The 13,293-nt window shown below is 38.2% G+C and overlaps 1 protein-coding gene across 3 annotated transcripts in view; it reads left to right on the forward strand.

The window, feature by feature from the left end:
* Nucleotides 1-13,293, forward strand: part of erbb4b (erb-b2 receptor tyrosine kinase 4b) — a 343,575-nt gene that overhangs the window by 247,342 nt on the left and 82,940 nt on the right. For all 3 annotated transcript variants that reach the window (XM_086266927.1, XM_086266929.1, XM_086266928.1), the window contains exons 8-12: nucleotides 1,024-1,137; nucleotides 1,400-1,526; nucleotides 2,592-2,665; nucleotides 10,330-10,420; nucleotides 11,910-12,109. In XM_086266927.1, the coding sequence (XP_086123053.1) occupies nucleotides 1,024-1,137; nucleotides 1,400-1,526; nucleotides 2,592-2,665; nucleotides 10,330-10,420; nucleotides 11,910-12,109 (606 nt within the window). The remainder of the gene's footprint in view (nucleotides 1-1,023; nucleotides 1,138-1,399; nucleotides 1,527-2,591; nucleotides 2,666-10,329; nucleotides 10,421-11,909; nucleotides 12,110-13,293) is intronic.

Genomic DNA, 13,293 nt, shown 5'->3' on the forward strand with positions numbered 1-13,293 from the left:
TGTCTCTTTCCTAAAATAGTCTTTATGTGTGTGTGAGCGTGACTATGTCTGTGAGGATGAATTTGACTTTTACAGTTTTGTAAAAGCGACATTTTGCAAAGGACTTTTATTTTAATTTCAGCAAATGGCTGTTTAAAAGTAAAACTTGTATAAAGTTTTGTGTTAGGAGTAGAAAAAGTCAAGTTACATCATTAAGTTTTAAAGTTTAGGTCAGAATAAGAGGCATGGGATGTATTTGTTAGGCTGGGTTCTCACATTTGTATGTTCTTTTTTCTTTTAAGTCCAGTCCAATTGACATAACTGCCATTGTACGTATAAGTTGGCAGTCCAGGATGTACATAGCCTCTCACCCTGTGAAAGCTGGTTTAAGTTCCAGCATCCCCACGACCCTAAATTAGATAAGTGGTTAAGAAGATGGATGGATGGTTGACTTGCTACACTGTTACACTTCTTGGGGGTACATAAATGGTCAATGGTCGTTCCAACATGTCATCTTGACAAGCAGTCTTGTTTGCAAAGCCAGTACAGGTGACGGGGAAGTAGAGGCCTGCGTCTGCACTAGCAGCATAGCTCTTCTCACTCCTGTGTATAATGTTTAGTCATTTTATTCATAAATTATTCTTTGGCCACTGCTAACCACAAGCTAGTCACTCACCACACCCACAACTAATTGTAGACACCCCATGCTGTTCAAAACATCACTGAAAAGGCCAACCAGCAGGGAGGGAAGAGGAGCTCTGCGCTTCGAGGCATTGTTACTTTTAAACAGACACAGGATAGAGAATAATATAAACATTTAACTGTTTACTGTTATGAAAGTATGCAGTTTTTTTATTTTGGTAGTTTTTCACATAAATCCTATGCAAAATAAAAATAATGGTGAGGCAAAGTCACTTTCAAAGTCACTTTCAGCACTTTTTTTATGTGATTGCCTACACTCCACTGCCACTTATTGTTCTGTATGTTCCAGTGTGACAAACAGCAGCCATCTGTATTTGACATTTACAATGAATTGTTTTCCAGATAACTTTGTGGTAGACCACAGCTCCTGTGTGAGAGCATGCCCCAGTAACAAGATGGAGGTGGAGGAGAATCGCATTAAGATGTGCATCCCTTGTACTGACATCTGTCCAAAAGGTAAAATTCAAACATATAGTTGCAGCAGATAATTACTGAATGTTTGTCTCCATCGATTTAGCTATTTTATTATTAACACTATATAGTTGTATGTATGCACTGTTGTCAGTTTCACTATTGGGTTTATTTTGGCAAATGCAGGAAAAGTACATGTTGTCCTGATTGCATCAAACCCCTAATCTACCTCGTATTTTGCATGTTTGCACCATTGAATTAATTGATGCAATTTTTTCTCTTCACGGTTTCACTGTGTTTCTTTCAGCATGTGATGGGATAGGCACAGCAAGCCTACAGACTGCTCAGACAGTGGACTCCAACAACATTGACAAGTTTGTCAACTGCACCAAAATCAATGGCAACCTGGTGTTCCTCATTACTGGAATCAAAGGGTGAGAGCTGAGAAGATTCAGCTTATCGGAATGACTGAAGACAGTGTGGGAGAAAAAAAATCTGCCTAAATATAAAATGGCTTTTCCCATTCCATTCAGCCTTTCTGTATTCAGCTGAGCGAGCACTGAGCATTCACAGTGGATTGTTGAAAAAGAGCCCACAGGTAGTGCACACTCCACTGAAGTTGGAAGTAACTAAAAGTAAAAATCGCAGCTGCTAGTCCACTGTGACCATTTTAGCCTTCAACTAGACTAAGTGTGCACCTGTTGGTCTCATAGCATAGATGGTGTGTTTAATTTGGGTCACCTGGCATACAGATTGGGGGATTGATTCAATTATTAATTAAGATAGATGATACTCTTCAGCTAGCACACAAGTGAACATCCATGATGGACACATTTAGAGCATGTGTGCTTAACAGATGTTAGTTTAGAGTGGCTAAGTGTGACCTCTCTGTCCAAAGATCTCTCCGGGGCTGTGTCAGCTTCTTCACCGCTGTACCTGCTGACTGCTTCCTTCCTTTTATTCTCCATTCTCAGTCTCCTTTATTGAGTTGTTCTCTCAATAATCAGAAACTTTGTTTTTGACTCAAAATTGCAATTTGAAATAAAACTGATTATAATACTTGTGAAAATATGGTATTTTAAATACCATCGAGCTATTAACAGTGTGATACAGATTGAATCAAACTGTTAATTGGGTGGATTAATCTGAATAATGTTAGTGGTTAGTTATGTCTGCATGGATATACAGTACTATTTGTTTGCATTCATTCATATGTATTTAATATAGTTCACTTAAAATATCCCAATCAGGTATTCTCAGTACACATACATGATTTACCTCTTCAGCTGGTAAATGTAGCAAACTTTTCTTACCTGTAAGTAAGAAAATTTCCTGTAAGTATCGCATTTTTGTTGTACATGTACAATGACAATAAAGGACTATTTTATTCTATTCTAAGTAGGTATATCCCTTACACATACAGATGGAAATACTAAAACACATTCTTTTTTTCTTTTACTTGATTTGTTTTTGTCATTCTGATCTCTTTTTATTCACAGGGATATCTATCATAACATTGAAGCGTTGGACCCGGAAAAACTCAACGTGTTCCGCACCGTTCGGGAAATTACAGGTAAGTGTATAAGTTGCACTGCATTGGTCTTATACGCGTATGTATTTAAAGAAAGAACAAATGTTTACTCTTACTGTCATCTCTTTTCTTGAACAGGAAAGTTTCACATCAATGCTTATAAATACTTCCATGTATCAGCATATGTGTTTTTCTTCAAGTCCTCCCCTCCTCTTGAGAATGTCCAAACCAAGGACAGGCCTTGCAGAATAAGATGAATATCATATGAGTCTTTCAGTCTCCTCTTTCTCTCTACTGCTTCTCCCTCAGGGAGTCCCTAGCCTTGAGTCCCGCAGCCCCAGCTCTCCCTTCACGCACCATGAAGAAAAGAGCCAGAACATGCGGTGCACATCGTTAATCCCCCAGCTCTCCATGCCACCTCCACTTTTTAACTGCGTGTACACTGTCATCTTTCCAGCCCCAAAATTTGACAATGCCATCAGAAGAACACATCATATCTCTGATGTCATATTTTCAAAAGCAATAGGAAACTATTCTCGTAAAATATCAGTGCTGTTTTTTCAAAAAGGTCTCAAAGACTTTAGAGTCAGACCTGTTACAGATCGTCAACTTTTCTTTATTATCAGGTGTGTTTCCAGAATCACTAAAAACTGCTGTAATCAAACCTATACTGAAAAAGGACAATCTTGACAAGACACAAATGAACAACTACAGGCCGATCTCAAATCTCCCGTTTTTAAGTAAGATCATTGAAAAAGCAGTTTCTCAACAGCTCAGTTACTTCTTAAAACAGAATAATTGCTACGATGCCTTCCAGTCAGGTTTTAGACAGAACCACAGCACTGAAACCGCTCTGACCAAAGTGTTCAATGACATATGTCTGAATACAGACAGTGGAAAAATGTCAGTCTTAGTTTTACTGGATCTCAGTGCAGCATTTGATACAGTTGACCACAACATATTACTCAAACGACTGGAGAACTGGACAGGTCTTTCAGGAACTGTACTAAACTGGTTCAAAACATACGTAGAAAACAGGAAATACTTTGTATCAATAGGTAACTTCACATCTGAGCAGACAAGTATCACATGTGGAGTTCCCCAAGGTTCCATCTTGGGACCCCTTCTGTTTAACATCTACATGCTCCCACTGGCACAGATTATAAACAACAACAAAATAAACTATCACAGCTATGCAGATGACACACAAATATATATCACAATGTCACCAGGAGACCGAGGCCCTGTACAGGCTCTTGGTAAATGCATTGAGGAAATCAATGACTGGTTGTGCCACAATTTTCTCCAGCTAAACAAAAACAAAACTGAGGTAATAGTCTTTGGCGCCAAAGAAAAACAATTACAGGTCACCAGAGAACTTCAATCTATACATCTAAAAACCACAAACCAGGCGAGAAATTTGGGTGTAGTGATGGATGCAGACCTAAACTTAGAAAAACACATTAAGACAATAACAAAGTCAGCTTACTATCACCTCAAGAATATATCAAGGATAAAAGATCTGATGTCTCAACTAGAGATGGACCGATCCGATATTACGTATCGGTATCGGTCCGATACTGACCTAAATTACTGGATCGGATATCGGAGAAAAATAAAAAATGTAATCCGATCCATTAAATATCACGAAAGCACCTCACAAAACTTGCAACACGCCGTAACTCACCTCAGAACGTTAGCACGTCAGAGCAGTAGGCATCACGTGATAGAGCGGCTGTGGCATGCGGGACCTGTCATGGTCTGGATAGCATTTGGAGCTTCGCTAGCAACCCGGCATTTCATCTCCGACAAAGTTATCCCCGAGAGAAGTAAAGCAAGTGTGTAAGTCCATCTCTGAATGTTTGTAAAGCATTCCTGCGTTAAGCTTAACAAGCGATATATGGAGCGACTGCCTCTTCTTGCTGCTACTTCAATCATGAAACTGCTTAATGATCAGCTGATCGGCTTTTCTGTCGCGAGTCCATCTCTCTGGTTTGTTTTTGGCCCACTTTGCACCAGAAAGAGGAAACCAGCGGCTAAACAACAGCAGCACGTTTAAGCTTGATCAGCTGTTGTTAGAATTTATTTATTATTACTTTCTACTCCAGGATCTTTTTCTACGTAGCTGACGCTGGTAACTGTGCAGGGGCGGATCTAGCAAAGTTTAGCCAGGGGGGCCGATAGGGCATTAACAGGGAAAAGGGGGCACAAAGACATACTTTTCTTTCTTATTCTCATTTAAAATGTCTAGCTTTTAATAAATAATTATCCGAATCTTACACCGAAAGTTTTAATTTGATGTAAAATGAATAGAAGTCAATTACTGTATATAGTGACTATTAAGTCTAATATATATACCCTAGTAAGCTATAGTACTTTTTCCTTTGGGAAGGTACCATCTGTACAGTCTGCAATTTTGTTGAAGAAAGATGTTGAATCTATTTAATATTTCTTGAAAAATAATTGATTTCTGTGCATTTTTTTTCACACTGCATCAAATTAAGGTTGATTACGTTGATTAAGCATCATGAGGTGGAGCGTGAGGGGTGGTTCCCTATTTTTTATTTATTTATTTTTGTTGTTGCTGGGAGTTGGAACCCTATTAGTTAGGTTGCTTAATATTTACGCTAAGTACTCTTTAAAATACCAGAATAGGGAGGATGGTGTAGGTTTAAGTTTATTAGATTGATCAGTATTGCTGAACTATAAATATTTTTTTTTTTGCATACAGGTATAACAGAATAGCTTTAGTGTAGTTGTTGTTTTAAACTTGAGTATGAACTTATACAAAATGCAGCAAGATATTTTTTAAAAAACAGTTTTATTGATTAAAAAACACTATATCGGATTCATATCGGTATCGGCAGATATCCAAATTTATGATATCGGTATCGGTATCGGACATAAAAAAGTGGTATCGTGCCATCTCTAGTCTCAACAGGTCCTGGAAAAACTAGTCCATGCATTCATCTTTAGTAGGCTTGATTACTGTAACAGCATCTTTACAGGTCTACCTAAAAAATCAGTCAGACAACTACAGCTCATTCAGAACTCTGCTGCTCGAGTCCTCACTAAGACCAAAAAAGTGGACCACATCAGTCCAGCTCTGAGGTCCTTACACTGGCTGCCTCTCCGTCAGAGGATAGACTTTAAAGTTCTGATGCTGGCCTATAAAGCTCTGAATGGTTTAGGACCAAAATACATCAATGACCTCCTGACCCAGTATGAACCATCCAGATCCCTCAGGTCATCTGGATCCGGTCTTTTATCAGTTCCCAGAGTCAGAACCAGACACGGAGAAGCTGCATTCAGCTTTTATGCTCCTTATATCTGGAACAAACTCCCAGAAAGCCTCAGATCAGCTGAAACACTCAGTTTATTTAAATCCAGGTTGAAGACTCACCTGTTCTCAGCTGCATTTGAATAAAGCACCAAATCCACACTTTAAGCTTAAATTTCAAAACTTACATTTAACTACTGATTTTATCTACTGTTCTGATTTTATCTGTTTTGATTTTATATACTGTTGTTTGTTTGTTTGTTTGTTTGTTAATTAGTTAGTTAGTTTATTTGCTTGTTTTAATCAATTTTAAATCATGCTTTTTATTTGTTCTTGTTTCTAATGTCTCTGTAAAGCACTTTGAATCACCTTGTTGTTGAATTGTGCTATACAAATAAACTTGCCTTGCCTTGCCTTGCCTTGCTATTTAGCCATGAATGGCAAAAGCAGATGTCTTATTAAACAGTGTGTCCCTTTCATCTGAACACCACTTATTTATTTAGGATTACATCAGTTATATTTTTTTTAAAAGAAAAGAAAATTGTGAAGTATCTAAGATGTGTCTTAGATACTTTACTTTCTACATAACCTGTAGCAGTTATAATAATAAATATTGTTATACCTAATGGCAGTTACTCTTAAAAGCTAATATGGGGGGTAATAAACATACACAATCAACTGCCAACATACATGTAGTAGTAATAGCAGTTTTCCTACTTGTTCACAATCCAAATCATGTTTTTGAGCTGCGACCACCATCTGTCTACATAATCTAAATGTGATAAACCACTCTGATAGAAAAAGAGTTGTATTGTTGCAGTTCAAAAGCTAACTTAAAAGGAAAGATTTAGAAATGAAATGCTGCAGACAAAATAGCATTTTTATTATTGCGCTTTCCTTAATGGAAACTGACAACTGATGTCAGTTACAACTAATATTTAAGCCTGCTCAAAGGGAAAAAAGGAAGGATTATAGTGAGTTAGGAAAGCAAGTTAAACTAGCGCAGCTGTTTTTCATTTGATAGAGTGAATTGTCCATTAACACCATTGGGGCCATTTTGATACCCGCTCCTCGTGTCTTCAGGCAAGACACTGAACTCAGTTGATTGAAACCTTTGCATCTGAACTCTTTGTATCTGCTAAGGTATATAAATCTCTGTATAAGTCCAGTTGTTTACTCTTTAAACTGACTTAGATATATTCCAAAACTTGACTTCGAAGTCATTTTGTTTTCTTGCTTTTCCTCTCTGATGGTTAGTGATGACAGTTTGAAAGCAGGTGATGAAGCATAAACCAGCAGCCATGTGGTCAGACACGTGTGTCATCTCAGCTTGTCATTTCTCTGAGCTGGCAGAAGAACGTGACTTTTTACAAAAGCAGGCAACCTGCATCCATGACCCCAAGGTCACTGCTAGCGTTGCTCTGGCTTTCAAATGAGCTCTGTAGTAGGACAGCTTTCATCATCCACACCAGCACACGCATCTTTCTGTCTCAAATCAAATTCTGATCCATTATGCTTTTGTCTTTTCGGTGGCTTCTTACCAGGTCAGGATTTACCCAAAGTGTGGGTGTAGCTAGCACGATTCAGCATAAGTGGGTTTCTCGGTGTTGTGACTCAGAATGTAATCACTACAACTTAAGCGCTCTTAACCTTTGCTTATGAGCTCATGGCCTTCTTGTCCAAGTGGTTCCACATTTTAATTCACTATGCACATTGGTGTGCTGCTGATGTGGCTCCCAGCAGAGCATACACTCCTGATAAGTGATCTTTCCATGTGCATGAAAATTCACATGAAAACACAAAAAAATACAAGCGCTAGCATAATGTTGCACACAAAATTTTTGTTGACTTGCTTTTTGGCATTGATCTTTCTATCTAGTGAGGTTCCACAATCTGTCTGAAAGGATCAGGCCTACACTTAAGGGATGGCTGTAGCTCAGGTGGCAGAGCAGGTCAGCCACTAATCAGAAGGCCGGTGGTTCGATCCCAGGCTACCTCCTGGCTGCATGCCAAATATCCTTGGGCAAGATACTAACCCCATGTTTGCCTACTGGTGGTCAGAGGGCCTGGTGGCGCCAGTGTCCGGCAGCCTCGCCTCTGTCAGTGCGCCCCAGTGCAGCTGTGGCTACAATGTAGTTTGCCATCACCAGTGTGTGAATGGGTGAATGACTGAATGTAGTGTAAAGTGCTTTGGGGTCCTTAGGGACTGAGTAAAGCGCTATACAAATGCAGGCCATTTACACTTTTCCCCTATGAAGGGCCTCATGGACCGCTCCTATGTGATTGTTGATAGTGATGCAAATGCACATTAAGGCATCTAGCACAACTTAGAAACAAATTAGCTACAAAGACTTAAATCAGTTCAGTTAATTTCAGTTATTATTAATGCCAATCAGCAACAACAGTTACCTCAAGGAAGTTGAACCTCTGAATTGATAACTTGCTGTAATCTATTCTTATTGCTCTTCACTGGAAGATCTATTATGAAGTTTGCCTGAAGTGTAAATGTGAAGTGTGTAGAGACCTGCAGGATATTTAATGTGTATATAGTTAGATTGTTCCAAAAATGCATTGTGACCATTTACTCTGCACAGACTTTAGGAAGCATGTACAATACAATACAATACTGGTGTATTTTTACATATGATACACAAACTATATAGACTTAGACCTTTTATTGTCATTGTACAGTTGCTTGCACAATGAAATTATGTAACAATTTCTATGTAACAATTTATATACATATACAGACTGCATCACATGTCTTCGTTGCTGTATTCGTATGTAGCAGGGCACTGAACAGTCATTCTAGCTACCTTTCCAGTCACCTTTAGAATTGTACTACTTTTTTTGTAGCTTAGCAGCTCAGTGCTCGCCATGTTTATTAGCATTATTGTCTCTTTTACTACACCGTGAAAGTTACTATTACTTGGCAGTACAATAACACAATTGCGGAAACCTACTCTTTCTAGAGTGTCTCTCTGCTTGGACAAAGACTGTTTATTTATATATTTTAACCTTTCTTATCAACAATCTTCACCCACTTTCTGATGATAGCAAATACAGATAGCAAACGTTCGCTGCTATCACATCCCTACATTGGAACAGACAGGAAAGATTTCAACAGGCAGTAGACTGCTATTGTAAGTAGAGAACACCCAAAGCCGTCTGAAATAGCACCGTGCCAGAACAGCGAGGTGCCTCAGCACTGCAGGTTTTGTCATTAAGACAATTAGTGTTGACAAGTACAGCGCTAACGATTCTATAGAACTGCTGCCTCTGGGCTAAGAGGCACTCACAGCATCATAAACTGCACATCATGAGAATCAAGATGGACAAATACCAAAAGTGCAATTACCTTTTACAAACCGCAATTCCCCAGCAATATATTTGACATTCTGTACGAATACCTCATAATGGTTTATATAATGGAAAAAATTCTTCTTTTATCCTAATGACTGCCATTATGCTCTCATTAAAGGTTCACTTTTAAAAAAAAAATGTGTAAATGACAAAAAATGTTAAAATGTTTTTTCCATTTTGGGAAGTAGCATCATTTTGGATGGAACTGCAATAAAAAATCATGCATGATTCCTCACCTGTTTTGGACATTTCCCAAGCATTAGTAATAAGCATGTATTGAGACCCCGTCACTACTCAGACTGGATGCACTTTGTCTTTTGTCATCAAGCCAAGCGTGGCATTGTGTTGCCACAAGCTCTACTTACCTTTCTCTGCCATTCCTCCCTTCCCGGACCAACAAAATTATGCATCCTGTGGGAAGAACTCACACTGTCTAGCATAATAGAGTCTGATACTGTTTATTGACTGGAGTATTGCATGTTTAGCTTTTAAAACATGCCATTATATTTGTCTAGACTTTCCTTCCACCTCCTTCTCCTCCCCTCTTACCTCTGCTCTTCTACCCACTGTGGATTTTTCTTTGGTCTCGTAGCCTCTGTTGTTTGTCCTCTGGTGTTGGCTTGGGGATTGTAGTCCCCTACTGTTTTTTCTAATAAATATTTCATATTTCTGAATCTATTATTAAAAATCCTAAATGAGCCATGGCCATTTTCTCAGCTTTTGATTTTATCTCCTAAATTATTTAACAGTTGACAGGGAAATAAAGGAAATGCAAAAATATTGATAAGTCAGACTTGTTATAGCTGGCACCAAACTCCTCTGTGGCATTGCTGTGCCAGACATTTATCTGGCTTAGAAGTGCTTCGCTGATTTCAGATGAGGCTCAGGTGGTGCAGTTGCATTGTTGTGTTTCTGGAATGTTGCTAATTCTAGAGAGAGGCCGGTTCTCTCTGCTCATTTTCTTCTTGTCACTGTAGAAATGGACAGTGTGATAGACAGGTGATTCTGGTCTGTCAGTACTCATGTGGATTTATAACCTATGTTCATCCCTGTCTTCATTTAGGTTTTCTAAACATTCAGTCATGGCCTGACAACATGACAGACTTGGGTGTTTTCTCCAACCTGGCTACTATTGGGGGAAGAGCATTGTACAGGTACCTGAGTGCATAATACCTTCACAAATTCTTTTTCTTTCTTTCTTTTGTATTTTGTTTTTTGATTGTTGGGAATAGTTTATGCCAAGTTGTTTCACAAATGTCTCAATCAGAGCTCAGTTCTTCTAAATCAATGGCAAGCAGGAAAATTTGTGGTTTTAGATTTATTTTTAGCTAATTGTAGCGAACAATCTCTGAAGCCACAGCTCACTGGAAAACTGAAATGAAGGAATGAAAGACGGAGCCGATAACAGTAAATTTAGAGTATTTCATTGTGCTGTGTTTTTATTATTATTACTTCTTATAATTAATTTCTATTTTTTTATGTTAAGCACTTTGAGTTAAGTTTGATTATTTCCTGTTCTATACAAATAAAGTTTATTATTATCAGTAGACTAATTTCTATTTCTTTTTGCTATTGGTATGGAGGGGCTGTACACATATTGTATGTATATGAACGCATAGATAATATTTACACTACACAGCTTATCTCACAGATGTAAATTCGCATGCATTGTTGCAAACTGCTGTGGTTTAAAGAAGATCGGAAAGACGAGGTTACAGTCGCAATCAAACGTCTCTACCTCTGGTTATATATTTAAACCATTTTAATGCAAACTGAAAGTGGATCCGGTTTTGTTGGATAGCCTTATCTGGATAAGTGCTATGCATGTTAATGTGTGAAGTGTAATTTTTTTTTGTTACTGCTGAAGAATGCTGTACTTAAAACATGACTTTCTAAAGACAGCTTAATTATTTAACCTAAATTATAGCACTTAATTATTCATCATTTAGATTTTTTTTTTCTTAATTTGGAAAACATGCAATAAAAATGTAGCGGGATTTGGATGTAATCAAAGCGAGTGTCTGCTGATAAAGTGTAGACTGTGAGATTCAGTGTGTTTTTGTGTGTGTGTGTCCCTAGGCGTGCGTGTGAGAGTGTGTGCATGTGCACTGCACCTGCCTGCAGATGGAAACAGCAGGCTGCAGTACAAATTATAGCCTGCCACCCACCCCTGTCCCGTGCTTGATCCTGCATACTCTCTGTCTATCTGATGGTTCTGACACCCACTGGCATCCTGTCATTTTTAAACCATGCAAGTGGGACATATCAGGATAGCTGGGGGTAGGAAGAAAAAAGAGAGAGAGCCTAGCAGACAGAATGATTAAAACACATGTTGTAAGTTGCATTGTTGCAACATAGGACAATGTGATCTCATAAAAACACAGTGTATTCTTCTTGAAATTATGATTCAGTGATAGAATTAATGTTGACTAATGAGATCACAGTTGAGATGACTGGTAGACCGCTATGATGTTTAAACAGCATTTCTACCAAACCTGTGAAATGATTCCATCTTCTCTCTTCCCTTTCTTTTCCTCTTTTGTCCCTGCGCCACATCATTTCTTCTCCTCCTGCTCCTCTGACCTTCTTTCCTTTGCTGTCGGCTCCGTCTTCCTCTCACCTCTACCTATTCTTACCTCTCAGTGGGATCTCTCTGCTGGTGTTGAAGCAGCCGGGGATCACATCACTTCAGCTTCAGTCTCTGAGAGAGATCAGTGCTGGGAATGTCCACATTGCAGAGAACAGCCAGCTTTGCTACTATAACACCGTCAATTGGACAAGACTGTTCCGTACTACAAACCAAAAGGTTCTTATTCGCAACAACCGAAGTCCACAGGAATGCTGTAAGTTGATGCCACAATCATTCTAAACATCTAAATAATAAATATTTGGTCAACTTTGCACTAAAAAAAATGACCATATCTCATGAGTTGCTCTACCAAAACAAAAATAAATGATCAAAAATGATCAACAACCTTCACCTTGCTTTGAATGTTATCAGAGGCTATTTAGATTGTATATGTACTTATAAAGAGCTATAACAGCAAAAGAAGAAAATAGTCATCTGAACAGAAATAAAACAGAAATAAAACTTCTGCAGATTTTCAACAACGCCATTCTTGGCATATACTCGAAAGATGGCGCGGCCACGTCCAGGCGCCTTCCTTACCGCTCCGCTCCGACTATCCACTTTTCTTATTTTTTACTTATTTTTTGCTCTGGTTTAGGCCACATTTCACTGTGTGTTATACTTGTATAACTGTGCATGTGACAAATAAAGAACCTTGAACCCTATTTACTTTCTTTTTTTTACCGATCTAATGAATTTGATGTACTGCAATATATTTTACCACTGTTCTATAGGTCCCTCTTCCACTTACAACACAACTCAAAGCGCATTGACACTTTTAAAGAAAACTTTAAGTTAAAGTTTTTAGTTCTTTGCCCACAGCAACACCTTTCTACCAAGTTTCATGGTAGTTGGTTTGCTCTTTTTGTCACCTCCTAGTATTTGTGAAAAAAAAGCTACAGAAAATATACCAGTTGCTATATTGTGCTGCACTGTATGATACAATTATTTAGTTGCAAATTTGCTAAATATCCAATATAAACTTTTAAAAAACTAAAAAAGGTAAATTATGTTTGTATGTCCACAAAAAATAAGTAGCAAACCTGTCCAGTCATAGTTTAACGACTTCTGTTAAAACATTATATATGTATGCATTTGTTAGTGAAATCTACCACAAGAGCAGATCTTTGTGCTGCAGCTTTTGAACAGCTATGAAAACAAAGACATTGTATGAAAATTATGTTTTAACCTCTGATTCTGGATATCCTTTGGTAGCAGGACATATTTGAGTCATTATAATGTGCTAAATGACCTCTGTGTTGTACAACCGTGATACATTTGCATATTTTAGCTGTTAATTTAACACTCACTGTCTAGCCTCAGGCACCATCAAGAGTACGCTTTTTTTTTTCTCAAACATGTTCATATTTAAAACAGGTTGTACACTAAAGAAAGGAA

The sequence above is a fragment of the Aulonocara sp. 'chitande type north' Nkhata Bay genome, linkage group LG16, assembly GCF_057382095.1.
Source record: "Aulonocara sp. 'chitande type north' Nkhata Bay isolate Kocher_YH1m ecotype deep benthic linkage group LG16, A_spYH_male_GT1.1, whole genome shotgun sequence".
In the NCBI taxonomy this organism is placed as follows: Eukaryota; Metazoa; Chordata; class Actinopteri; order Cichliformes; family Cichlidae; genus Aulonocara; species Aulonocara sp. 'chitande type north' Nkhata Bay.